The 27,208-nt window shown below is 43.2% G+C and overlaps 5 protein-coding genes across 7 annotated transcripts; 2 read left to right on the top strand and 3 right to left on the bottom strand.

Annotated features, from left to right (window-relative positions):
• The first annotated feature begins 166 nt into the window (after positions 1 to 166).
• LOC132795414 (CAD protein) lies at positions 167 to 15,329 on the top strand. The gene is made up of 7 exons (XM_060806109.1): positions 167 to 356; positions 2,077 to 6,059; positions 6,121 to 6,225; positions 12,055 to 12,194; positions 12,667 to 14,503; positions 14,563 to 14,946; positions 15,009 to 15,329. Exons 2-7 carry the CDS (start codon positions 2,082 to 2,084, stop codon positions 15,216 to 15,218), a joined length of 6,654 nt encoding a protein of 2,217 aa, XP_060662092.1. The 5' UTR covers positions 167 to 356; positions 2,077 to 2,081; the 3' UTR covers positions 15,219 to 15,329.
• LOC132796904 (uncharacterized) lies at positions 6,423 to 11,092 on the bottom strand. Its single transcript, XM_060808253.1, has 2 exons — positions 10,277 to 11,092; positions 6,423 to 9,521 (listed from the first exon to the last, which is right to left on the bottom strand). Exons 1-2 carry the CDS (start codon positions 10,882 to 10,884, stop codon positions 7,061 to 7,063), a joined length of 3,069 nt encoding a protein of 1,022 aa, XP_060664236.1. The 5' UTR covers positions 10,885 to 11,092; the 3' UTR covers positions 6,423 to 7,060.
• LOC132795420 (uncharacterized) lies at positions 14,070 to 21,946 on the bottom strand. 3 transcript variants are annotated; one of them, XM_060806118.1, is made up of 4 exons: positions 21,781 to 21,946; positions 16,773 to 16,876; positions 16,206 to 16,335; positions 14,070 to 16,140 (listed from the first exon to the last, which is right to left on the bottom strand). In XM_060806118.1, exons 2-4 carry the CDS (start codon positions 16,840 to 16,842, stop codon positions 15,945 to 15,947), a joined length of 396 nt encoding a protein of 131 aa, XP_060662101.1. In that variant the 5' UTR covers positions 16,843 to 16,876; positions 21,781 to 21,946; the 3' UTR covers positions 14,070 to 15,944. The 3 variants fall into 3 exon arrangements, with proteins under 3 accessions (XP_060662101.1, XP_060662100.1, XP_060662102.1); XM_060806117.1 differs by lacking the exon at positions 21,781 to 21,946 and adding an exon at positions 19,570 to 19,749; XM_060806119.1 differs by lacking the exon at positions 21,781 to 21,946 and adding an exon at positions 19,417 to 19,533.
• Positions 15,417 to 26,583, top strand: LOC132795418 (protein singles bar). Its single transcript, XM_060806115.1, has 4 exons — positions 15,417 to 15,636; positions 25,798 to 26,195; positions 26,253 to 26,393; positions 26,459 to 26,583. The coding sequence occupies exons 2-4, from the start codon at positions 25,875 to 25,877 to the stop codon at positions 26,534 to 26,536; spliced, it is 540 nt and encodes a 179-aa protein (XP_060662098.1). The 5' UTR covers positions 15,417 to 15,636; positions 25,798 to 25,874; the 3' UTR covers positions 26,537 to 26,583.
• On the bottom strand, positions 23,995 to 24,384 carry LOC132795489 (uncharacterized). The gene has a single exon (XM_060806228.1). The coding sequence runs from the start codon at positions 24,382 to 24,384 to the stop codon at positions 23,995 to 23,997; it is 390 nt and encodes a 129-aa protein (XP_060662211.1).
• Positions 26,584 to 27,208: the final 625 nt, after the last annotated feature.

The raw sequence follows: 27,208 nt of genomic DNA, 5'->3' as shown, positions 1-27,208 counted from the left end.
TACAATGTTATATAGACGATTATTAATTTAAGTGCAATCATATCGATATTTTTACGGTGTACGATAGCGCTGTTAAATAGCAGACGATGTGGCGACATCATCGCTACGCTGTTACAGTTCGAATGTTAACGCTAGCTTGCAGCTTATCAGCGCTTACCAACCGACAGACTGAATCAGTCGACGAATTCTGTGATAGACGCCGGTTGTTCATTTTGAGTTCTGTCGCGGTTGCCATTTGCAATTTTCAATAAAACACGTGCATACGTGCTGTGCGACAAATTCGCAAATTTACGGGCAATTTACATTCATTCACGCACATTTCCAAAACAAAACATAGACGAGCTTGACAACGAAACGTAAGTGGTGTGAAACTGATACCATTTATCAATGTTATTCTTGTTTGCTCCCATTTTTTTTGACTCGTCGTCTATCTGCAGACATTTAATTGTAACTGTATGATGTTTTGATAAATTTGTTAAATGCGGCGCAGAAAGTTGGCACGTTTGTTGGATCTGTGACATTAGCATTGAACGTGTAGGCTCACCTATACATGCATGACTGTCTGGGACACACACACGTGTATGTGCGAGTGTGTGTGCTTAAATGAACCGGTCTTAAGTTCAAGACGAATGCTGTACGCACATTTTTCAAAAAGTATTTCCATACGTACTTTACACACACACACACACAATATTTCTGTGGAAACATGTGTGCAGTTATTCTTCCAGTTGTTGTACTACGTAGTTGGCTTATTACATACTTGCAATTGCATTTTACTTTCGATACCCTTTCTTTCAATGTACATTTCTTAGCTTCTCCCTTTTTCCTTATTGACGTACGTAGTTGCTCGCATTGCTCCTTAAAGTTTATTAAAGTCAATTAGAACTTGCTGGTCATTACTCCTATTTTTTATTGACTTCCCTTTTATGTTAGCATAGCAAAGAAACTAGCTCAAAAAAGGAGCATTCATAGTACAAGATATCAGTGATAAGCGACAAATTAAAGTGTATTCCAATTGAACTCTTATTGGAAACGTGTGTGTGTGCGTGTCTCGTTCCAGTTGGAGTTGAACTCCAACAAGTTGCTGAGCAACATTGAGCGAGTTTATGCCTCTCTTTCACTAAAGGTTTTCCATTTTTCTGAATCCGTGTAATTTATAAAATAAACTTTGGCTCGACTGCAGCATACCCTATAATTTTTTAGACAATTATTTTTGTTTCTATTTGAAGTTTGTTTATTTTTGTTGTTATTTATTCATTTTGAATTACTAATAAAAATCAATTAAATAAATTTAGAAATAATCTACCAAGTTTTTTTCAATATATATATATGTTAGGGAACCACATATTCTGGGGTTGTATCTTCTTATCAGTTGTTTGAGTCGGCATTCAAGTTCGATTTATTTATGTATTTGGTTTCGATAAGAGAGAAAATGCTGATAAAAAAATGTGCCTCTTGAAGGGCCAAAAAAGAAGACGCCACGTATTGATAAATAAAAGTATTTATTTATTTTTATTAAACGGCAGAACGTTGAATATCAATTTTCTTCATTGGCTATCGTGGGAATTGGCTCGTAGTCTGTTTGATCAACTGATGTATACAGTTTCCAAAATTTGTTTATTCAATTTCGTTGTAATTGAGTTAACTGAAAGGCCAACAAGACAACTAATTGTCAACTGTTAAAGATGATAATAAATTTGTATAAATTAAAGAATATATATATTGTTTATTCCTTTATTGCAAAGAAAGTATGGGCAGCTCTCTTTTTGGGCTGTGCGATTTAACTGCTTGCTGTTTCACTAAGCTGTTTGCTATGACACTCAGTGCTGTTGAAACGAACATTATCTGCAAACCTACTTGCCATGGTGTGTCGCAAAGAACATTTTCAAAGCTGATTGATGTGATGCCAAGACTGCATGTTATCAGCAAAGCTGCTTGTTATGTCACACAATGTTGCCTAAACTTAAAGTCATCAGCAAATCTGTTTGCTAGAATAACCATATGATGAAGCTCTTTTAACAAAGATTTTATTAAATATCTATATTATATTGTATTTATGTGTGCTCCTCTCCGCAGGCAAGATGTCGACACCGAATTGTTATCTTGTTCTGGAGGATGGCACCATAATGCCGGGCTGCTCGTTCGGTGCCAAGAGCACACCCACAAGCGGCGAAGTCGTCTTCCAAACCGGCATGGTTGGCTACACGGAGGCGCTAACAGATCGCTCATACAGCTCACAGATTCTGGTGTTGACCTATCCCCTGATTGGCAACTATGGTGTACCCAATGTCAAGGAACTGGACGCATATGGATTGCCTGAGCATTTCGAGTGGTTCGAGGGTGCTGTGCAGGCGGCTGGCCTCGTTGTGGGCGAGATTTGTGAGACACCGTCGCATTGGCGCTCCCACCAGACACTCTCACAGTGGCTGGCCGAGCACAATGTGCCCGGCATCAGTGGCATCGATACGCGTGCGCTGACCAAAAAGCTGCGCGAACAGGGCAGTCTGCTGGGACGTATTGTTTATGAGGCGCCAACGCTTCCCTTGGCTCTGCCCTTCGAGGATCCGAATCAACGCAATTTGGCTAAGGAATGTGCAGTCAAGGAGCCCATGCTCTACAAATCGCTGCAGCCAACTGGAGTGCGGATTGCTGTGTTGGATTGTGGTCTCAAATTGAATCAATTACGTTGCCTGCTACAACGGGGAGCCTCGGTGCAACTGTTGCCATGGAGCAGTGAGCTGAAAACCGACGACTATGATGCACTGTTCTTGTGCAATGGTCCTGGTGATCCAAGCAGCTGCAAACCGATTGTGGAGCAAGTGCAGCGCGTGCTGCAGGCGGGCAAAAAGCCCATCTTTGGCATCTGTCTGGGACATCAGTTACTTGCCACGGCTATCGGTTGCGACACCTTCAAGATGAAGTACGGCAATCGTGGCCACAATCTGCCTTGTTTACATCGTGCCAGCGGACGTTGTCTGCTCACCTCGCAGAATCACGGTTATGCTGTTGATCTGGCCAAGCTGCCCAGCGATTGGGAGGAGCTCTTTGTGAATGCCAACGATTCCACCAACGAGGGCATTGTGCATCGCACTAAACCATATTTCTCAGTGCAATTCCATCCCGAGCATCATGCCGGACCGCAGGACACGGAATTCCTGTTCGATGTCTTCATCGATGTCATACGTCAGCCACAGTTCACGGTGCCACAACTGATCGAACGACGTCTGAGCGCTCTGCGCCCCGGTCCACAGCCGCAATCGCAACGGCCCCGCAAGGTGCTCATCTTGGGCTCGGGTGGTCTCTCAATTGGTCAGGCCGGGGAATTTGATTATTCGGGATCGCAGGCGATTAAAGCAATGCGTGAATGCAATATACAAACTGTGCTGATTAATCCCAACATTGCCACCGTTCAAACCTCCAAAGGCATGGCAGATAAATGTTATTTCCTGCCCCTCACACCCGACTATGTGGAGCAGGTGATTAAATCGGAACGACCCAACGGTGTGTTGCTCACCTTTGGCGGCCAGACGGCGCTCAATTGTGGCGTCGAATTGGAACGCGCCGGCATCTTTGCCAAGTACAATGTGCGCATTCTGGGCACACCCATACAGTCCATCATTGAGACGGAGGATCGCAAACTCTTTGCACAGCGTGTTAATGAGATTGGCGAACAGGTAGCACCCTCGGAGGCTGTCTACACGGTGGCCGAGGCCCTGGAGGCAGCTCGACACTTGGGCTACCCAGTAATGGCGCGTGCTGCCTTCTCGCTGGGCGGTCTTGGCTCTGGGTTTGCCAACAACGAGCAGGAACTGGAGACACTGGCACAACAGGCCCTGGCTCATTCCAGCCAATTGATTGTGGACAAGTCCCTGAAAGGTTGGAAGGAGGTGGAGTACGAGGTGGTGCGTGATGCCTACGACAATTGCATCACCGTCTGCAACATGGAGAACTTTGATCCCTTGGGCATACATACGGGTGAAAGTATTGTGGTGGCTCCTTCGCAAACACTCTCGGATCGCGAATATCAAATGCTGCGCAGCACCGCACTCAAGGTTATCCGACACTTTGGCGTTGTCGGCGAGTGCAACATACAGTATGCATTGTGTCCACACTCGGAGCAGTATTACATCATTGAGGTGAATGCGCGTTTGTCGCGCAGCTCGGCGCTGGCCAGCAAGGCGACGGGTTATCCCCTAGCCTATGTGGCCGCCAAGTTGGCACTGGGCGAGCCCTTGCCAGAGATACGCAACTCGGTGACGGGCAATACGACCGCATGCTTTGAGCCCAGCTTGGATTATTGTGTGGTCAAAATACCACGCTGGGATTTGGCGAAATTCGTGCGCGTGAGCAAACACATTGGCAGCTCCATGAAGAGTGTCGGCGAGGTGATGGCCATCGGACGCAGCTTTGAGGAAGCCTTCCAGAAGGCACTTCGCATGGTCGATGGCGATGTGCAAGGTTTCGATCCCTATCTGTCGCCGGTAGACAAGGAACAGCTGTCCGAGCCAACGGATCGACGTCCCTTCGTGCTGGCCGCTGCCCTCAAGGCGGGTATGTGCATCGAGGAATTGCATGAGTTGACCAAAATCGATCGTTGGTTCCTGCATAAGTTGCAGCACATTATCGAGTTCTATGGCCAGCTGGAGACGGCGGGCAATCAATTGACACCACAGCTGCTGCTGAGTGCCAAACGTATGGGATTTGCGGACAAACAGATTGCCATGGCTACCAAGAGCACCGAGTTGGCGGTGCGACAACAGCGTCTGGAGCTCAACATACGGCCATTTGTCAAACAAATCGATACGGTGGCAGGCGAATGGCCGGCGAGCACCAATTATTTGTACAACACGTACAATGCAGCCGAGCACGATGTGCTCTTTCCGGGCTCGCACACCATTGTCGTCGGATCGGGTGTCTATCGCATTGGGTCGTCGGTGGAGTTCGATTGGTGTGCCGTGGGTTGTTTGCGCGAACTGCGACGTCTGAAAAAGTCGACGATTATGATCAATTACAATCCGGAAACTGTGTCCACCGACTACGATATGTGCGATCGCTTGTACTTTGAGGAAATTAGCTTTGAAGTGGTCATGGATATCTATGAGCTGGAACGTTCCGATGGCATTATACTCTCGATGGGTGGCCAATTGCCAAACAACATTGCCATGGATCTGCATCGACAGCAGGCCAAGGTGTTGGGCACATCGCCGGAGTCGATTGATTGTGCCGAGAATCGCTTCAAATTCTCCCGCATGCTTGATCGCAAAGGTATTTTACAGCCACAGTGGAAGGAGCTGACCAATCTCCAGTCGGCCATTGACTTTTGCCAGGAGGTTGGCTACCCGTGCCTGGTGCGTCCATCCTATGTGCTGTCCGGTGCCGCAATGAATGTGGCGTATTCAGATCAGGACCTCGAGACGTATTTAAATGCGGCCTCCGAAGTGAGCCGCGAACATCCGGTGGTTATTTCCAAGTTTTTGACCAATGCCAAGGAGATCGATGTGGACGCTGTGGCCGCCGATGGGCAAATCCTTTGCATGGCTGTCTCAGAGCACGTGGAAAATGCTGGCGTGCATTCGGGTGATGCCACCTTAGTCACACCACCGCAAGATCTTAATGCCGAGACCCTGGAGGCCATCAAGCGCATCACACGCGATCTGGCCAGTGTGCTGGATGTGACGGGACCTTTCAATATGCAACTGATTGCCAAGAACAACGAGTTGCGTGTCATCGAGTGCAATGTGCGTGTTTCACGCTCCTTCCCCTTTGTGTCCAAGACGCTGGATCATGATTTTGTTGCAACTGCAACGCGTGCCATTGTTGGCATGGATGTGGAACCACTTGATGTCTTGCATGGCGTTGGTAAAGTGGGTGTCAAGGTGCCACAATTTAGTTTCTCCCGTCTCGCGGGCGCCGATGTCCAATTGGGCGTCGAGATGGCTTCCACCGGTGAGGTGGCCTGCTTTGGCGACAATCGCTATGAGGCCTACTTGAAGGCCATGATGTCCACAGGCTTTCAGATTCCCAAGAATGCCATACTGCTCTCCATTGGCAGCTTTAAGGTGAGTTTGCATTTTCTATTTTACCTTATATTTCTTGCTAACTAAGCTATGCAACTTTTAGCACAAAATGGAGCTGCTGTCCTCGATACGCGACCTTGCCAAGATGGGCTACAAGCTGTATGCTTCCATGGGCACTGGAGACTTTTATGCGGAGCATGGCGTTGATGTGAGTAGAGAAACAATTTATATTTATTTTGAGTTATTCAAAGGGGTATTATTTAATACCCTCGGTGCTTACGAACCTCGGGAATAACGAATGCCAGAGTGAAAAAAAGTGTTGATAACATTTGCCCAGACAGCAGCTAGACAACACAGGCTTATCTTATAGATAAACATAAAAGACCTTTTCTACAATTGGGTTATTTTGATGGTTTTTATTAACTGTGCGTTCAAAACTAAGACAATGATTGGCGTGGAGTGCCGATTGGACTCTGCGCAAACTGTCAACTTTGATTTCTGTCTGATGGATTGATTCTACATGCTAATCTGATAGATAAACATTATTAAGTATAATATATTGCTAGTACATTAAGTACGGAAAACACATAAAGTTAATTATAGTTGAGGTTTTTAAAATTGCGATTAGAAGCTAAGTCATTAATTTAACGCGGAGTGTCGAATTCCTTGGATTCTCTACAAACTCTGTTGACATTCCTTCAACTGATAATTATTTGTTACGCTAACTTAAAAGTACAGAAAAGTAAAGCTAATTACATGTTAGGTGGTGTATTTTAAATTGTGATGAGAAGCAACGCTTTGTCAATGTTTGATGTATAGAATTTGATGCACCACAAATTGCTTACTTCTGTAATTGATTTTGAACTACACTTCTATCTGATAGATAAAAGCCATTTAGTAGAATATATTGCTAACTTTAAAGTACCGAAGTTAATTATAGTTAAAGTTATTTTTAGAAAGTGTTGATAAGAAGCTAGGAAAACGATTGACGTGGAATGTCACAATAATTGATTACAGTTAATATGCTGAAATTTCCTTGATTCTTAATTGAAGGCGCTCTTCAGCTTCTGTGTGTGTCGTTTGAGCAAGTCCCGCAGCTCAAGCTGCTGCACCAGCTGCTCCGTCTTGGATCCGATGGCTTGCAGTGCAGCCGGTGGCTCCAGTTGCATGCGCTGCAGCAGAGTTTCCAGCTTCTGCACCGCTGTTGCAGGGCCACTAGGTGTTGCTTCGCTCCCCACTGATTCGACAGCTGCCTTATCTGTTGGGGGAGGAGTGGGAGGTGGCGGTGTTGTGGGGTTAGTGCTGGGTGGGGAGGACGTGGGATGCACTTCTGCCGTGTGCAACTGTACCACATGCTCCACGAACTTGGGGGAAGCGACACTGCAGCTCTCTCGCGGACTCTCATTGAGGAGGATGCGCTCCAGTTGACTAGCTGCCTGACAAATGGCCTGGGCATAATGCTGCTGAGCGTGCTGCGAGCAGCCCAGCTGCTGATAGAGGCGACACAGGCGCTGCGTCTGCGCCAAGTACAGCTGGCCATGTTGGGCATTGCGGTACTCGGTGGCCTTGGCCAGCATGGACAGCTGATGATCGAGCACCAACTCAAGCAGATTGGTGCGTCGCAGTATCTCAACGCCATCGTTGAGCTGCGGTGTTGCGCCGGCGCCGGAGGCGGATGTGGAGCTATCACTCGATGCTTGCGAGACGTGTGACATGCGTGGCACGAACAGTGGCATGTCCTGGGTGAGGGATTCGTCCGAGTTGCGACGCTGTTCGGCCAGCTGCAGCTGCTGAGCGCGCAGCAGTTGCGTCTTGCGTCGCAGCTTGCCACGCGTGCGCTCCTGATGCTGACGCATGCCCAGCAAACCTTGCGCGGCGCTAGGTGTTTCCTCCTCCTCCCGCAGCTGCTCTGCAGTCGCCCCTTGCTGCTCTACGCAAGTGGGCAAAGTTTGTCGCGTGAACTTGGCTTTGTTGCGTAACTGCAAGTAGTCGGTGGCCACAAGTGTCTCCAGCAGCTGGGCATAGTTGAGCTTGGGATAAAAGTCGGCGGCATGTTGAAGCTGCCGCAGTCCTTGCAGCACATGGACTAGCGGCTGCTCCGCAATGCCGGCCATGATGGCGCGCAGCTCCATCAGCGCATCCTCGGGCACATGCTCGAACAGATTGCGTCGCTCGATGAAGTAATGCGACAGCTGTTTCTTGGCCAAACAGTCGGCAAAGCTGCGCACAAAACGCACCAGCTGCTCGCCCAGAAACTCCTCAGACCAATCGCTGTTGTTGTCGCCACTTCCATCACGTTCGCATTGCCAGAAGAGATGCGTGCGCAACTGCTCCACAATGTGACCCATGGCCTGGCATTTGTCGTTCACACAACTGCGCACCATGATCTTCAGCACCAGCAGCAACTTCAGTTGCATGCGTGACAACTGCCGCTCCAGGAACTGTTCCGCCTGCGGGAATATGATGCGCCACTCCAGCTCCCGAAAGGGATTCCTCGCACGTTTCGGTGCATAGCCCACGGGCACCACATGATAGCCAAAGGATTGAATGCGTTTCCTCATCTGCAGCGTGGGCCATGAACTCGATTCTCCCCCGCGCTGTCGCAAATTAAACTCGAAGGCGCAGTCCGGCCAACCGTGCGGCACATGAATGGCGGGCACCAACTCCTCATTGCTGGTGTATATGCTGCAACCACGATAGCTGGCTGTGGCCAGCTGCTCCATGCTAATGTCCAACTGTTGGGCCAGCTGTTGGCGCAACAACTGACCGAAGTAGTGCATGAAACGCTGAGAGCTTAGATAGCATTGCTGGAGCAGCGCACGACGTCGGAGTTGCTCCACGCGACATTGACGCAGCACTTGAACCGTCTCGTAGCCACTGCGATTGCTGTCCTGCAACTCCGGCTCGCTATCACTGGACTCCAGTTCATCCTCGTCATCGCTCTGCTCCAGCCAGGCGGGCAAACAGCTGCCCAGCCGACAGACGCATTCCTCGGGCAGCACATTTCGCTGCAGCAGCACACGTCCTTCAAGTTGCAGCTCGGCCAACGAACGCTGCGTGTTCAAGCGTGCTATGTAAACGTGATCATAATCACCCTCATCCCAGCTGGTTCGCCCTGAGCCAGCCACACCCACTCCGGTGCTGTAGCCACTGCTGCTGGCATCCGTGTAGATGCCTTCGTTATCTGCCGCCGTCGTCGGCGTCGCATCGCCTTCGACAGCGTCGCTGGTCTCGCTGCACGGACTGCGCGGCATGTTGGGCGCCGGTTCACGCAGCTTGAGTCGCACATAGCCCATCCAACGAGCCTGCTCCAGCAGCTGCATATACTGCATGCGAGAGGGTGTCGTTGTGTAGTAGTCCGTCTCCAGCAGCACCTTGCACAGCGCCGCTATCGAGTCGTAGTTGGCGTCGTTCGGACGAGCGACGTCCACGTTCTCGAACACCACGTAGGTGAGCGGTTTTTGCAGTGGTTCAGCGGGTGCTGCGTTGTGGTTTTGTCCCTGACTTCGTTGCGAGGCATCGTAGTAGAGGAAATTCAAAAGAAAAAGGGTTTAGTGAACCCGTTCGAGGGATGAGAAATAATTGATGAATAAAAGTGGTTGGTAAAGTGCTCCGATTTGTTGTCGGTTAAGTTGAGTGCTTTGAAGCTTGAAACGATTGTCGTAACGAAATCTGAATAAACTGAACCACTGAAATGCGTGTGGACCGGTATAAAAGAGGAATGCTAAGAGAACCGCTTTGTTAAGCAATGCAATTGATATAGCAAAGAAAAATAAACTGAATCAATACAATAAATATTAATCTGTTCCATGTGATAGTGTAGAAAGATAAGGTTAGTCAGAGAAACAGTGAATAGCGAAACAGCCAAAGACTTAAAAATTTCTAAAGCGAACTATGAGTATTAAGGATTGGTTTGTAAACCTTTTCAAATTGCTTGTAAACTATCATAATAACATAGAGTTCAGCTCTCGTTTAGGATTAAAGGAAGACCTTGAAATTCCTAAAGCAAAACGGTTCTTAAGGGGTATTTAGGATTGCTTTAAAGACCTGTTCAAGTGGTTTGGAAAATATCATTATAGAATTTAGCTTTCGTTTAGGAAAGAAGCTTCCTTCAGAACAGAATTGGTGCTAAAGCTAAACTTTGGAATTTAAAATTGTTTTGTAAAACTGTATTATTCATTGGATTAATCCTTGCTAAAACTTGCTAAAAGTGTTAAGAATAATGTAGATATATAGAAAAGGAAATGTAATATACTTACTTGGGCTTAAAGAGCAATCGCTTCGCCACCGCCGCATCGATGGCGTTGGCATGGAGCAAACTGTGCTCCGAGAGCGTTTGAGCGCAAGCGCGTTGTTTGGCCAGCATCTGCTCATCGATGGCGGCCAGCTCGTGCTCGAAGTGACCAAAGAACTGCATGCCCAGCAGCAGCTGATTGAGAAGGAACGTGTGCAGCTGCCTCTCCAGCTGCTGTCGAGTGCGCAACTCAATCAGTCGCTGCTGCTCCTCACGCTGTTGCTCCAGACTGCGGGCGTAGAGTGCGCTGATGCATTCGGTGGCAGTGCTGCCGTTGCTGCCACCGCGCAGACGCAACTGTGGCGCCGCGCTGCTGACTGAGCCATGGCTGTGGTTGTGGCTGTGGCTGCGACGCAAGCTGCCGTTGGCGGTGCCCAGCTGATGACGTCGCTTGCGTGCGTTGCGCTTCTGCAGCTTAGCCAGCTGCCGTTGTCGCTTCTCCTCCCGTCGGCGGCGTCGTTGCTGAGCCCGTCCCCCCAACGCTGCTGGTGCCTCGGCTGCCTTCAGCTGCTGCAGCGGATTGGTCAGTGCCTTGTTGTTGTTGTCCAGCTGCTTGGAGCAGGGACAACCCATCTCAAAAAAAAAAAATCCACGTAGATGTTGCTATTAAAATGCGCGAATGCGAATTGCTGCTGTGGCTGTTGCGATCGAGCCTCCTTCTGGCCAACTGATATCGATCACAATGATCGAATGTCATTTTCTTGCCATTGTCGTTGTCACTGATCTTATCAACAGTACTGCGATGCAGAGAGACAAGTGTTGATTCGTTCTATACTTCCGACTATCATCATCAGAGGGAGGCAGCCACACACAACGTTATCAGCAAGCGACCATGTAAACACGACAATGTGAAGAAAAAGTCCCATAGAACAGCATGCACAGTGGTGAACATCTCTCAGTTGCACAATTCAAAATGTGTTGCTATTAATATTACTTTATATTTATTTTTGACTAGTAGTATTTTGCATAATATATCTAACTATTTTTTCGGATTAAGATGTTTAGCATCATTTTATTTTATTTAGATAATTTCTGTAAAAATCTTTTTTATTCTATTATTTATTTCATATTCATTATTTGTTCTTTGCTAAATATTATTATTTGGATATTAATATTATTTTATTTATTATTCTTATTTAATTATTTTATTTTATTTTTTATTTATTTCCTATGTTTGTGTTATATTGTAAATATGTATATAAATAATTTTTTTTATTTAATATTATTAATTATCCATATATAACTGGAATACTTTGCGTTGATTTAATTTACTTAGATTATTTCTGTACAAACTATTTTTATTTAATTATTTATTTCTGAATCATTATTTATTTTTTTTAGGATTAATTTATCTCTTTCATTTTATTAAAATTTATATATAGTTTATAATTAATTACGTAACATTCAAGTATACAAATTTTGGTGCAATGTCATAAATACTTGTAATTAATTTCATCTCAAATTACAATTGATTTAACCACTGTGCATTCGTAACCTATGTCGCTTTCTCCGTTGATGGCATTACTCAAGTTCTTATTGATGTTATTGTCCAAATAGATGTACAATATAAAATGATGTAGGCCCGTAAAATGCGATAGCCTTGTGTGGACTCTGCGCAAATATTTGCCAATTTCTACTAGTTCACTGTGCTGCAGGGCTTGGCCTTGTCCTCGGTGTCGAACCCTACATTTATTAGCTAAGATAATTGTGAACTAATGCCTATTTGATGTTATCCTTTTGCAGGTCGAATCCGTGCAGTGGACATTCGATAAGACAACGCCCGATGATATCAACGGCGAGCTGCGACATTTAGCCGAGTTTTTGGCCAACAAACAGTTTGATTTGGTTATCAATCTGCCCATGCGAGGCGGAGGAGTGCGCAGGTAAGATGCGACCGCTAGATACCCTCTAATCTGCTAGCTTATTATACGAGGTGACGGTGGTGTTTATTATCTTATCGTTCTCAAATTTGTAGTACTTTTTTTTAGGAAACTCCAGAAATAGTATAGTAAATATTGTGCGGGAACTTAATAAATGAATTCATTGTTTATTATTTATCTAATCTTCATATAATTTGTAGATTTTTGAATGATTATAGAACAAGTTTTACTATTGAAGTGACTTGGATTTAATTAAATGACTCTTTGTTTATTATCCGATCGTGGGATATTTTAAGAAATATTACTCATTATATATTCTGGAATTATTCCTGGACTAATATAAGAATAATAATAGAAAAACTCTTCTATTATTATTCGATCTTTGTAGTAATAATATCAAGTTAAAGTAAATTAAATTGAATATAGAAAAATATATGGTTGCTCATTCTTTTTCCATCTTTTCCCTACGCTGCAGAGTCTCTTCCTTCATGACCCATGGCTATCGCACTCGTCGCCTGGCCGTCGACTACTCCATACCGCTGGTGACGGACGTCAAGTGCACCAAGTTGCTGGTGGAATCGATGCGCGTGACTGGCCGCAATCCGGGCATGAAGACGCACACCGACTGCATGACCTCGCGTCGCATTGTGAAGCTGCCCGGCTTCATTGATGTGCACGTGCATCTGCGTGAACCAGGCGCCACACACAAGGAGGACTTTGCCAGCGGCACTGCAGCCGCTCTGGCCGGTGGCGTTACCATGGTCTGTGCCATGCCTAATACGAATCCCTCGATTGTCGATCGCGACACCTTCAATCAGTTCCGTGAGCTGGCGCGTCTCGGAGCCCGTTGCGATTATGCACTGTATGTGGGTGCCTCGGACACCAACTGGGAGCATGTGCATGAGCTGGCCACCCAGGCGTGTGGCCTAAAGATGTATCTAAACGACACGTTTGGCACCCTGCGCCTTAGTGACATGGCCGCCTGGCAGCGACATCTCTCGCGCTGGCCCAAGCGGGCGCCCATCGTTTGTCATGCCGAGCGACAGAGCACGGCGGCGGTCATTCTTCTGGCACATCTGCTGGAGCGTCCCGTGCACATCTGTCATGTGGCGCGCAAGGAGGAGATCCAGCTGATACGCGCCGCCAAGGAGAAGGGCATACGTGTGACGTGCGAGGTGTGTCCGCATCATTTGTTCCTGAGCACCAAAGACGTGGAGCGTCTGGGTGCCGGTATGGCGGAGGTGCGTCCTCTCTTGTGTTCACCTGAGGATCAGGAGGCACTTTGGGAGCACATGGAGTACATTGATGTGTTTGCCACCGATCATGCACCGCACACGCTCGAGGAGAAGCAATCGGAACGTCCGCCACCGGGTTTCCCTGGATTGGAGACCATACTGCCGCTGCTGCTGCAGGCGGTCCACGAGGGGCGTCTGACCATGGAGGATATCAAGCGCAAGTTCTATCGCAATCCGCGCAACATCTTCAATTTGCCCGAACAGCCGCAAACGTATGTGGAAATCGATCTCGATGAGGAATGGACTATCAGCAATAGCGAGCTGAAGACCAAGGCACGCTGGACGCCCTTCAATGGCACCAAGGTTAAGGGTCGTGTCCATCGCGTTGTCTTACGCGGCGAGGTCGCCTTTATCGATGGCCAGGTGCTCGTCCAGCCCGGCTACGGTCAGAATGTGCGTGCCAAGCTGTCGTTGCCGCAGAAATCGGAGACGGAGGGCAGCAGCGATCTGCTAAGCGACACCGATGCCAACGACACGTTCGCCCGTCTGCTGACCGAAGGTGGCGTTGCCAATCGCTCCAGCACCGTGCACTTTGAGGATGAGGCAAACACTTCGCCAGCAGCGGGAAGCTTCTTGCGTCCGGTGTCGCCGTCGCCACGCCTGCGCCTCGATTCGTCGAGCAATACCACGCTCAAGGAGTATTTGCAGAAGAACTCACCGAATCCTGTGGCCCATTGTCTGGTGGGCAAGCATGTCATCTCGGTGGACATGTTCGGCAAGGAGCATTTGAACGATATTTTCAATTTAGCGCAGCTGCTGAAGTCGCGCGTCACCAAGGATCGCCCCGTGGACGATTTGCTGCGTGGCAAAGTCATGGCCAGCATCTTTTATGAGGTGAGCACACGCACCCAGTGTAGCTTTGGTGCGGCAATGCAGCGACTGGGAGGACATGTAATCAATATGGATCAGGTCACGTCGTCGGTGAAGAAGGGCGAAACGCTCGAGGACAGCATCAAGGTGATGGCCAGCTATGCGGATGTGTTGGTGTTGCGTCATCCCGAACCAGGTGCAGTTGCTGTAAGTATTCGCTTTCTATTGCATTGCGTGCAAGCTAATCGTATTCTTAACTATTCTAGCGCGCTGCTTCGTTCTCGCGCAAACCGCTCATCAATGCCGGCGATGGTGTGGGTGAGCATCCCACGCAAGCGCTGCTGGATGTCTTCACCATACGCGAGGAGATTGGTACTGTAAACGGCCTAACCATCACCATGGTGGGTGACTTGAAGAATGGGCGCACTGTGCATTCACTGGCCCGCCTGCTGACGCTCTATAATGTAACGCTGCAGTATGTGGCGCCGCCTGGTCTGGGCATGCCCGAGGCCATTATGCGGTATCTGGATCAACGTGGCGTACATCAACGCACTTTCGATAGCATTGAGCAGGCGCTGCCCAGCACTGATGTGCTCTACATGACACGCATACAGCGCGAACGCTTCCAGACTGAGGAAGAATACAAGCGCGTAAGTTAAATTCAAATTACGATACATTTCAAAGCCGTCGATAACTTATCGATTTTTTGCAGTGCTGTGGCCACTTTATTGTCACGCCCAAGCTGATGACGCGTGCCAATAAGCGTACTATTGTCCTGCATCCCCTGCCGCGTGTCGATGAGATTAGCCGTGACTTTGACTCAGATCCACGTGCCGCCTACTTCCGACAGGCCGAGTATGGCATGTACATTCGCATGGCTTTGCTGGCCATGGTTGTTGGCTGCCGCAGCACCGCTCTCTGAGCGCATTACTATACTTTTTTTTATATTTTTTTTCTACAATTTTCTACATTTTGTATGTACTATGTGATAGGTATAAATATACAAACGCCAACAGCGCGTTGACATAATTAATTTAGTAGTGTATTCAAAACAAACGCGCTTACAACGACTACAGCGTTATCGTGTATCGATCAACATATCAAAATATTTGCTCCTCCCGTAGTCTGAGTATCGAGACTGCTCCACACACACAGCATCGCTTACATCAAGAGTTCCTCAAGTTGGCAGCCCGACGCACATTTTTGATGCTAATCGTTAACTTTTAACCGAATTTTATCTGCTGCAAAAAATGTGTTAAGTGAAATATCAAGTGCACAATTATAAAATGCAAATGCTAAGCAAGTGAAGTGAACTCATCAATTACATACAAACATAACTGGTAAGTGAAAAATATTGAAAATATTAATCTGCAGCTGCAACTCAAATGAGAAAACATACACTGCACTCACTCATATAAATTTATGTACAATGATTACTTTCGAGTAGCATAGATATATAGATATGTATATATGTAACAAAAAAAAAACGAATATACTTTTTACTTAATTTTCTAAGTGGCGATGGCGGTGGTGGCCACCATCACAGCGTCAGTCTCATGTGTTCACAAACATCACGTGCATGCATTTTTCCTCATTCACAAATCGCTATTAATTCAACAATTGCCAGTTGTCCGATTAATCAATTGCTTCAATAGCGTTCCACAATAATCGCTGTGGATTGTTGTTGCGCATCCTTAGCATCGTCGCCCAAGTTGAGTGTGCTCTCAGCAAATGCGGCATTCAAATTGCCCGCCAACTGTGGCTGCGACACTTCTACACTTGTCATGGCCACAGCGCCAGACAAGATCCTATTGTTATTTTCCTGCTGCTGTTGTTGCTTCTTGCTGTGGGTGGCGATGCAACATTCATTAGTTGCAAATCAAAAGTGTGTGTAGTAGGATTCACTTACGTTTTGTGCTTGCGACAGGCCACCATGGAAACGAGCACTGCTAATATTATAATGGCTGCTAATAGGCCCGACAAACCTGCCACCATGGTCATCATGGCGTGTGGTTCTCCATCGGAGGTCACCTTAGTAACTGCGCGAGAGAGAGAGAGAGAGAGGGGAAACTGTAGTATGTGAAAGTGTTTAGTGTGTGCTCCAGTTTGAGTTTGTTTTTTTTGCGTATGCCCCGAAGGCCTGACTCATGATGCGTTCGACTCGCAGTCTAGTCAAACACGCTGTCGGAGTCGTCGTCGTCGTCGTCGTCACCGTCGCTGCCGCAGTCGCCGTCACCGTCGCAGTCAAAGTGTGTCTCATGGCCACACGAGTTGTCGACTGGCGTTGAACTTCAACTGGTTGATAATCGGTCGGCTTTTTTAATTTGTGTGTATGCCGGCGCAGCCACCTTTCCCCCAACTGTTGACAGACGGGGAGGAACAACGAAACGCAACAACCCACACTTGAGACAAAAAAAAAAACGCACTTCCGCCACACAGACTTTCTATGCCGGAAGCTATAGACTTGTTGACTTACTTGAGTCCTCGACAACAAAGCGTTTGCTGTTGGGCGACACCGAAGCCTGCATAAAACTCTCCAGCTCCATCGCAAAGTACTGTCGTCGTTGCAGTTGCTTTGATCTGTTGCAATCAGAGTTAAACGAAAAACGAAACAAAATCGGAATCAAAGGCCATGAAATACTTGTTGAAATTTGTTATACTACAATATAATAATGCTAACTCTAATAGTTTATCTATGTAAAATTGATTGAAAATGAAGCCGAGTTGCAGCAAGCCAGCCCCACGGCCACGCTCGACTTCATCCGAATGTTGGCCAATCTCTTGCTGCAACTGACGCCCTTCCACCTCACCAAAATTGTGGGTCACTTTTTCTGTTGCTGTTGTAATATGTTAAGAGCAAGCGAGAGAGAGAGAAAAACTCTAAGCAGCTTGCGCTAATTAATTGATTTGCCTCAGCGCATTAAACTCGCCTCCTGTTATCAGCTCAGACACAATGAATTTCGAGTTTCATTTCGCTGATTTGATTTGCTGTGATTTCATTTAATTTGTTGTTGTTCAATTATTTGCTGTTGTTATTGCTTATTGCTGGCAGCAGCGGATGTCACTTGATTTATTTGGCTTTAATTAATTTTTGATTTAATTGTTAATTGCTTGTATGCGTACGCATCAAATAATGCTGTGAAAGTCCAGCACAACACTCGTCTCTGTCTCTGTTTCTCTCTCTCTCGCTTGATGATCTACACTCTGCTACACAGACAGCTTGTTCTTGCTATAATTAATGTATATAGTAAGTATATATTTTGAATACTCAATCAAGCAGTGAACGATATGTTAATCTTGAAACTGAATATTCGACTGAAATTTCGATTTATTTAAAAGCATATATATCGTATATCACGTGTGCATTAATTGCCCAAGAGCCACTTAACCAGTTTTGGCGACGAGATCGCAACACGTGCTCAGCTCTCTTCAATGAAGATCAAATTTAAGTTTAAAAGCTTTTTTGCTTTTTGAACTGTCTATCAACGAAAAACTGTCAACTATGGTGTGTTGTGTGTGTTTCCACGTGGAGAAATTTGATTTAGATCACAGTGATAAATCATAAAAAGCGACTACGCAACCTATATATAAAATACATGACTTAGTAACAACACAACTCAAACTCCTTTAGTGAGCAAAAAAAAAAACGACTTGTTAAAGCAACATAAATTTGAGAACTGAATTGATTTATTTGATTGTCGGGCTGTCCTGCTTACGGGGATTTTACTGTAGCTGGGGGATGCGGAACCCAGAAGAGAACTTTACCAGTTCATGAACAGAATTATTAACAGAGTTTTTGGTTAAAGCGACACGCGCTCTGTTTTGTTGATCTGTGTAGAGTGTTTAATGGTATTTGCATGATTCGCATTTAAATAAAATAACTATCGAAATGCTATATTATAAACTTTAAACACAAACCCATACAAACACAAACACACACATGCCACACTATCGTGATATGAGGGAAACTCATGCGACGAATCTACATAGAACATGATGATCGCCAGCTAATCAGAGGGAATGGGGAGAATGGAGAATGGGACAGGCTATCGAAATGGGAATGGGAATGGGAATCGCTTCGTTTCGTTTCGGTCTAGCGGACTGCTCGGGATGGTTGGGGCACGTCTCTCTATATAAAGAGAGGGGATTATGACATCTCGTTCGCCTGGCGGGCGAAATTTGATGGAGAAATGCGAACACGAGTTCTGAGCACTTATCATGATGAGACTTTTTTGTTTGTTATATAAAGTAGTACTATATGAAATTATTATTTATAGTTAAAGTTTAATTTATTTAATTTTAGTTGTGGTTTGTGCGATTTGCAAGTTAATTGCACAAATTAATAGTTATAAATAACTGAAAACGAAGTGCGAGGTGGCAAGTGAAAACTGGAAGTGGAAGTGGAAGCATTGAATTGCACATAGTTAACATACTATATAGAAAATAAAATACCATATATATACCATATATAGTCACATGCCTTCGATTTGTGCGATTTGCAATACAAATGACACGCGCCCATTCAAATGTAACACAAATCAAAGCTCTCTAAGAGTAGATTAACTGTTAGAAATATGATATAATTATAGATAGGCCATAGAAAAAGCAATAATATCAACTTGTGCAACATCATCGAGACAACTTCAAACAAATATAAAATATTTCTTTTTTTTTTTTATCAGTATTGCTCTTTTTTTGATTTAAAAGATTTCTGCTAATCTAAAATGGGAATTTTGTTAAAAATAGTTTATTGATAGCCAATGATGAGTACTATTTGGAGTATATGGAGATAAGAAATTTTGCTAGTCATATTATATTAATAAAACATTTTATTCGCACACAAATCGGAAGTTACATTTTCTGTACTTAATATAAATTTTGCAGACATTCTACGACTTTCGCAATAAGTAATCATAAAAGAAAGAAACACATAAATAACGTGAAGCAAAGAAACTGCGCACAATTCATGAAATGAATTTACGAGCACAAATTTTGAAGATAGAATTTTGAATTTAGAATTTTGCTAAGCAGTTTTTGTGAATGTTATTTTCAGATTTGTGTTTTTTTTCGAAATTTCATGGACACAGATCATTACAGGGTATGATGCTTGGCATATTCACATTTTGTGGTCGCAATTTGGCAATTCTTTACTTCCTGAGTTGCACAATAGTTTGATCCAGTTTCGCGGTTCTAAGCTGAGCCGAGCGATGCTTGAACAAACACTTGACCAATTGACCAACTGACACAAACTCTGATTGATTTTTGCTACTCACAAGCACAAGTTTTCCGCCAAAAATGTGTGTGTGTTTGTTTGTGTTGCCAATTTTGAGTAATAGATCTCTTGACTTGAGCTTGGGCTTTGATCTTTTATATTTTTGTTTTCTGTTTTCTGTTTTTTGAATTGGAAACTGTGAACTGACGTCGGCGACACTCAGCGTACTACTAATGCGGTCTACGTAAAGCCAAAACGTAACTTTCGATTGCGCCAAAAGCGAACACGACGTCGACGACGGCAACGGCGACGCTGTTGTAGACGTCGACGTTGCAGCTCAGAAGAGACGGCAGCAACAACAACAACAGTAATCGAATGTGAGGGAATCGGAGAATCGTATATGGCATCGCAATTGGAGGCAGTCTTGCTGTGCTGTGTTGTGCTTTGCTTTGCTGTGCGCAGTCAAGTTGAGCAGCTCTCAGCTTTTGGGCTATTAATTCAAAATTTAGTTACACTTTTGCGATATCGATTTCGTTTCGCAACACTCGATTTTCGATTCGAGTTTAATTATGATGGGTGGCAATCTCTGGCTGGAAAGCGATGCCCAGCTTCAATGTCAAGGCAAAGACGACAAGTAGCTCTCTTGCCACATTGCCACTGCCACTGCCGCCACTCACACATTACTCATACGCCCGAGATATCATCATCATCATCATCATCGTTGTACTTTTGTCGATTTTCGATTTCCGAACAATGCGAACCCGGAACGAAGAAGCATAAAGCAAGAACCGAGATTCCAGCTAGCCATCTTTTTTTCTTTTTAACTGTTTAGTTGTTTTGTTGTCGTATCTCACTGCCTCGCCCTTACTGTGTTCAACAGTTGTTTTTCATAGCGCCCCTCAACTGGGTTCTTTTTGCCAGTTTTCCCAGACAAAAGTGCCATTGGCATGAATCATTTGCAACCGAACTGGGGACTAAACCATGTTTGCAGCTGCATCCTCAACAAACATTTCACACTAATTTCATTCTTATTGCAGATTCGCGATTAATAAACAAATTATGTGGAAACACTCGAATGCTTTATTTCTTTCCGAATTCCATTAAATTTCTATTTTACGGAACAACAAATATTCGTATAAGTGAGTGATAATTTATCGTTGTCTTTATTAGTTGTTCTATGTATATCACTCGACCTTTAACAGGTTTCACATAAAAATATTTGTCTTTTTCTGCTTTTACAACTAAAATTCATGTTAGTCTTGGTTGTTTTTCTTCAAAAGTATCTGTATTTGTCTATATAGTGTAGACAATATGTATCTGTGTCTGACGTCTCAGGCACTTATAGATAAACAAGAAATGTTTACAGTTTTCATTTCAAAATAAAAGCAATTAAAATTACACTTGACAATCTACGAGTACCAGTATTATTACTTGCCATTCAATGTTTGCATAGAACACGAGTTAGAAAGTGAATTTTCAACAACAACAAAAACAAAATAAAAGAAAATAACAAATGTAAATAAACAACAGGCTATTTGCCATATGGTAGAATTCTCCAAGTTAATTACATAATTTTCCAAATGTAAACACAACTTGAAATGCATTATTGTTCAATGAACGGAATATATGGAGAGTCATCGATGAAATTAATTTCATTTTCATTCATTTTATCAATTTTAATTTATGTTATTATCTCGGAGAGAAGTTTTCCGTTACACATACACATTAATTTCTTTGTTGGAATCGTAGAAGAATATAAATGGAACTTTCTCAGTGTACTATAGTTAAACCCATTTAAATAATATTTGTACTTTCATATACATATATTTGGTCTATGACGTCCAAGACGAGTCTTTTATTTTATTTGACTTTAGCGCATGTGCGCTTAGATCGTATCCAAAGTTTACGCAAATGCGTAGTACGCGCACTCGGCATACAGACAGATCTGTTGTTGTGCCAGATACGCCGGTGCTGTACATACGATTATATACCATCTGTCATATACACTTATTAGATGTCGAGAGATGTGAATTTAAATTCATCACTATTATAAAGTGATCTGAATATTCCCACTAGAAAATGTTTCCCTTTCGTTGATAGTCGTAAAAGTAGAGCACTTAAATAAAATCTGGTTTCTAAGGGAATTACAACGATATCAGATAGTAATATAGATTTGCATTTTTGTTTTTTGCTCTGAGTTTTCTAATTGTTCGTTCTATATGTTGTAATTGCAAATGCTATTTTATACTGCTATAGAAAATTTGCCACATACTCGAAACGACAAGATCGTTATTTTCATGTGAGCCACTGCACTCGGATTGTTGTGAATATTAATGGCGCAAGCAATTTGCAAAATATATTGAATTGGAAAATACAATGAAAATGTAAAAAAAAACACTTGGCGAATCTGTCGCGAATTTGTCTCGTTTTTGGCCTCATCCGAACACTGAAAATTGCCGCCGCGCTCGAAAGGCAAAAGGCACCGGCCCCAAATGGGAGGCCGTAGAATAAACACAGAAAATTCGGATAAATGCCATATAGCATATATGTATACATATGTATATGTATGTTTGTTTTGTTTATAAATAACTAAAGAGTAGGTAACGAATATACATACATATATCGTCGACATTCGTATATGCAGATGTGGGAATGTTTAAATATGTACGTCTGTATTTGTTTATTTGGCGTCATTACAACAAAAGAGAAACAGCGATAAACCCCCTTACCCCTCACCTCCTTCAAGAAACAAAAAGAAATGCTGCAAATATTTAGCTTAATTAATCATATTTTTTTCGGTTCTGCTAAAAACAAACTATTTAAGTTTATTGTTTACACTTTCGTGACGAAATGTGTGCTCGAATGCTAATTATGCCATTACTATTTGCCTGCTTATTTCTCGCTCAGACAGCCTCAATCAAGGTGTGTTTTAATTGCTTGCTAATTAATTAAAAATGCTCTTACTATTTTAGCATGGCTAATTTAATTCATTCATTCGAATTTCGTTTCCCTATTCGACCCAATTTGTGCGCAGTGTGACCTTAAGAATTATCGTTGGAGCAGGACTTGTCCGCAGTGTGGCTGCGCCGCTGCTATCGCTATCGATAACGATAACGATAAATGTGCTTTGGTTCCGCATAGCAGCAAACAAACAGCTGCGCATGCGCCGCTAGTCGTGACGTCACGTGGCACGTGCAAAAATCGTGACTGAATTGGCAAATTGCCAGCGCCAGCTGCTTGGCGCATCAGCAACACTAATATATCGTGAATTTGTGTTGCTGATGTTAAATAAATAAATATGCATGCACATATGGAAATGCAACGGTTTCAATTGTTACAACATTCTGAAGCGAATGCGTTTTTGTTTGTTTTTTTTTTTTTTTTGCTCAGCCGTTTCGCTTAACTGCCTGCGTTGACGTCAACAGCCTGTTTGGATTTTGTGTTGCACTAGCGGCCAACGACAACAATAATAATTGATTTTGATAACAGCCAAGTTAATTTTATTGTCAAAAAGCTTGCCGCCCACGACAGATAGACAGACAGACAGACACCGACACACAGTAACACTCTCCTCCCCCTGTTTGTGTGTGATTGTCCACACCTACAAAAAATTCAAATTGCCGTTGCGGCTGATAAATTACACTAATCGTTCCGATGCCGACGGGCAGCGCTTTGACAGTCGCTTTGTTGTTAGTGTATTTAATCCGACTCCGTCGCTAGCTGTCTCGCTTCCTCTCCGCACGATCTCGAAAGCTCCACCAACTGTAAAGTGAAGCTTAAGTGCCGTTATTGAAATGCGAGCGATTACATACACAGTACATCTGAGTATTTTATTTTTTATACTTTTCGTATTTGTGTGTGTGTGTGTGAAGAAATTGATGAGTCGCTTCCTGTGGGAGGAGGAGGCGGCGGCGGAATGTTGTCGGTAATTTTCCAAAATCGTCAATTGCAAAACGACAACAAAGTCATTGCAGCTACCGTGTCTGCGATAAGTAATCGCCAGCCTAGTAGTTATACGTAGCTAAAAATGATGCAACTTTCATGCTCCACAAACTTCCGCCACAATCCCGAAAAGTATGCTAGCATTTTTCATTAGCGGGAAGCTGAGTAAAATGGATCAAATGGTTAATTGATGCAGTTTACATTATAGGGAAGATTTCCACTTGCTAATTTCAGTTAAATTGAAGTTCATTAACTGAGATAAAATTATAAAAAAAAATGCACAATAGTGATTTGAAATTAATCCAGGAAAAGTTACGACTTAACTTGTTTAAGTAAGACTCATTAATTACTTACAAATTCAGAAATAATTTACTATTGATTATTCAGTCATAATTTTATTCGCCTATAAATTAAAATTCGAAAGCTATTCTATAATGCCGACAGATGCAAGTGATTCGGTACTTAAATCAATGTTGATCCCAAAAGTTATCAGCATAATATTTCGATCATCGAAATCTGAATTTTGGAACTCATTACATTGCAATTAATTGGAAGCGTCGGGCGGATTAACGTCACCCTTTTTCTTCCTATTGTATCCGAAGTATTCCAACCACGATGAGGGTCTTGCCTCACTATCCACAACATCCGATGTGGCAGCACTTGGAGCTGGACCTGCAGCCTGAACTGGACTTAGGTTGCTTCTCATGCTGCCGTGGACATTGTCAGCCACAGCGATATCCATTGGTGCCACAGAATCTTTCTTGACCACAGCCATAGTCATGTTGTTGGTGTTGTTGTTGTTAATGTTTGTCGTCTGAATTGAGGCATTTGATTGTTGCGGCGTTGGAGCCAAACTGCTCCGAGGCGTGGCAATTGCATTGTTTCGCCTGCGATCGCCACCGCCAAACAATTTGCCCAAATACGGCATGCACATGTCACAGAATTTGTATCAATTTGGAAGAGATCGAAACGAAACGAAACAAAACGAAAATGTTATAAGGAAATGTTATTAGTTTTCAACTGATTCCCATTGTCAAGAGTCTGAGCATTGAAGCAGAGGCTTCTGGGTGGGGTAATGTTCTGTAGGGCAAGTGTTAAAGAATCGCTAGTCACGCACAGTGGGGCAAGATGTTATATTTTTTTAAGTAAATTAAATTCTCATAAGATTTTAATACAAAATTTAATTGAAAATATTTATTAGGTCAAACTAAATTAATCTAAATTCAACTCTCAAGAAATTAAAAAATTAAATTACTCATTTTGAATAAAAGCAAAATAGTGGTATTAATTTTCAAATATGTATTCCAAATCAATATACTGCAAAAATACTAATATATAAAAAGGCTATATTTGGTATAATGCTATAGTACTTCAATCAAAATATACCATAGAGTGTAAAATATACCAGATTGTCAGCCAAAGCAAGCAAGACCCGTTTTTAGTTTTCAGGCGTTTTTAGCCATTCAGAGAAGTATTTCTTTTATAACTTATACAATTTTTATCTGATCGGAACTAAATTTGTAGAAATCATAAAGACTCTAGCTTCAAAACTACGCTTGTCAGTCGATTCGAATCGTCGGAAAACTTTGAAACAAACATGATTGGCGTGCAAAGATAAAAAGTGCTATCGAAAAAAATTATATCTACGGGCAGACATGGCTATATCGTCTCGTTTGTTAACCCAGATCAAGAATATATATATTTTAAGCCTCCTTCCGCTTTTTACATACACCTGGATGCACAAAATTATAGTACCCTTCTGTACCCTATGGTATAAAAGGATTTAAATGCATTTTATAAACATTGAAAACATTATTTTTGTAAAATTGCGTACTCGACTATATTTAAATGTATTTTATAACGTAACTTCTTTAATATTAATTATAAGTAAAATGAATTTGGTGGCAAATCATTATTTACACCTTTTCCACGTTAAATATCGAATTGAATTTGGGAAGAAATCGAAAAATGAAACTGAATTTAATTTACACATTTGTGAATTTATTATGCTAATTATTATGCAATATTCAAGCGAAGTGAGATATATGCAATCCATTTAAAATATTGAATTGCTGCGCGTGAAGTATTAAATCCAAAAATAAAACTCGATTGTAAAAATATGTATTTCCTCGTTTATAACAATAAAACGGGGTTTAACATTAAAAGCATTTATTAAAATAATGACCTCGGCATTCCATTCCAAATATATGTTTGTTTCAAAATAACAAACCAACGATTATTTGTGGTCCCTGATTTCAACTTCTATTCTACGAAGAATCACTGTGCGCAGATGAAGCCGCTTGGGGTGATCCTCTATAATCTATTAATAGACGTGTTGCATCCGCAGATGCCACAGATGTTGCATGCAGCAGGCAGCTAGGCAGTCTTTGCCGCTGCTCTTAGTCAACAAACAAGAGGCAAACGATGAGGAACATGCCAAACTTTGGAACGCGCAACATGAGTCAACCATTGGGCATCAAAGTGTGTTGCTGCCGCGTCTTTACGTGCATCAACTTTGGTTTTGTTTTCTCCCGCGGCGGACTGCTGAAGCTAATGCAACTGGGTGTGGCGACGTTGATCGAGGGATTGCTAATAGAATTTGGTGTTCCATATGCAAACAACATTGGACAGGCGTTGACCAGTTTTCTGGCCACTTCTGGACACTGTTTCACCACAACCGGCATATTGTTACTCTGCTATTGTTTCTCGGATAAATCCTATTCCCTCATACGACAGTCGCTCTTTGTAGGTAAACTTTGAATTGTTATCGATTTGTGGTTTTAATTGTTTGACATTTCCTAGGAGACGCTCTTCAATGCTCTGGCCTGTTTCATGTACTTCAGCTCCGCCAGCTACATGGGATTCGCCTGCATTGTCTGGCTGCATCCGCAGTTTCTGATACGTCCCGGCTTCTGGGCGTATCCAGCCATGACAGCCGCCTACGTGAGTGAGCCTTGTATTTGTCCATTGTTTATACCATAATATTAATCTATGTATTTCTCTGATAGTACATGGGCTTTTTTGCAGGCTTTCTGCATGCCATCGACGCGTTTCTGGCCTTTAAACATTTCAGGGGAGGTCGCTAGGTCGGATTTAAGAAATACATATATAACGGATTCATTTATTCTACAGTGTAAGTAGTGGACAACATTCTATTATTGAAACAAAAGATATTTTCGAACAAAGCATAAATTGCAGTTGCTTTGTTTCCAGTCGAAAGTACAGTTCTCACTCGATAAGCAGCATTTATAAAATACAGTAAACGGTATTTCGCTAACATAGATTTGAAAATGAAAATAGCAAAATAGAAGTAAAACAATTGGAAATGCCTAACACTTTTTGAAAAGAGACAGACTGATTCATTGAAAAGAGAGAGAGACTGAAATGTGTTCTTAAAGAGTAACTAACTATTGTAAATTGATGGTAGAATAATCAGCATTATTGTATTGTAAGTAGTTTTTGTATTTAAGCAACGCTAGGCACGGTAAAAATGTGTAATAATCATAATAAAAAAGCAAAATAATTACATGTACATATTTAAGGCACCATTAGTGTGAGATTTACAATAAAAGCATTTAAAGTATAAGTTAAATAAATAATTATATAAATGGACTGGTTGGACTGCGCTCCTCTGGATGCTTCAATCGTCTCTTGCTACTCCTGTTCGAATTATCTATGACATTTTCTTGGCAGCTTTGAATTTCCTACGGAAAAGGAAGATCAAGAGTCAAACAAAATCAAACAATGGTGTAGTTAAA

The sequence above is a fragment of the Drosophila nasuta genome, chromosome X, assembly GCF_023558535.2.
Source record: "Drosophila nasuta strain 15112-1781.00 chromosome X, ASM2355853v1, whole genome shotgun sequence".
NCBI classification, from domain to species: domain Eukaryota; kingdom Metazoa; phylum Arthropoda; class Insecta; order Diptera; family Drosophilidae; genus Drosophila; species Drosophila nasuta.
The sequence above is the reverse complement of the archived record's forward strand: the minus strand, read 5'-3'. Positions and strand labels throughout refer to the sequence as shown.

What these genes read in the sequence shown, in the direction of transcription:
- LOC132795414 (XM_060806109.1), top strand. Translation starts at nt 2,082, where the DNA reads ATGTCGACACCGAATTGTTATCTTGTTCTGGAGGATGGCACCATAATG. An exon ending in ATGCGGAGCATGGCGTTGAT is followed by an intron (nt 6,226 to 12,054) that starts GTGAGTAGAGAA and finishes ATCCTTTTGCAG; the next exon opens with GTCGAATCCGTGCAGTGGAC. An exon ending in CCGAACCAGGTGCAGTTGCT is followed by an intron (nt 14,504 to 14,562) that starts GTAAGTATTCGC and finishes TAACTATTCTAG; the next exon opens with CGCGCTGCTTCGTTCTCGCG.
- LOC132795420 (XM_060806118.1), bottom strand. Translation starts at nt 16,842, where the DNA reads ATGGAGCTGGAGAGTTTTATGCAGGCTTCGGTGTCGCCCAACAGCAAA. An exon ending in CTTTGTTGTCGAGGACTCAA is followed by an intron (nt 16,336 to 16,772) that starts GTAAGTCAACAA and finishes TCTCTCGCGCAG; the next exon opens with TTACTAAGGTGACCTCCGAT. An exon ending in GCCTGTCGCAAGCACAAAAC is followed by an intron (nt 16,141 to 16,205) that starts GTAAGTGAATCC and finishes CGCCACCCACAG; the next exon opens with CAAGAAGCAACAACAGCAGC.
- LOC132796904 (XM_060808253.1), bottom strand. Translation starts at nt 10,884, where the DNA reads ATGGGTTGTCCCTGCTCCAAGCAGCTGGACAACAACAACAAGGCACTG. An exon ending in CGATTGCTCTTTAAGCCCAA is followed by an intron (nt 9,522 to 10,276) that starts GTAAGTATATTA and finishes CTCGCAACGAAG; the next exon opens with TCAGGGACAAAACCACAACG.
- LOC132795418 (XM_060806115.1), top strand. Translation starts at nt 25,875, where the DNA reads ATGAGGAACATGCCAAACTTTGGAACGCGCAACATGAGTCAACCATTG. An exon ending in TCATACGACAGTCGCTCTTT is followed by an intron (nt 26,196 to 26,252) that starts GTAGGTAAACTT and finishes GACATTTCCTAG; the next exon opens with GAGACGCTCTTCAATGCTCT. An exon ending in CAGCCATGACAGCCGCCTAC is followed by an intron (nt 26,394 to 26,458) that starts GTGAGTGAGCCT and finishes TTTCTCTGATAG; the next exon opens with TACATGGGCTTTTTTGCAGG.
- LOC132795489 (XM_060806228.1), bottom strand. Translation starts at nt 24,384, where the DNA reads ATGTGCATGCCGTATTTGGGCAAATTGTTTGGCGGTGGCGATCGCAGG.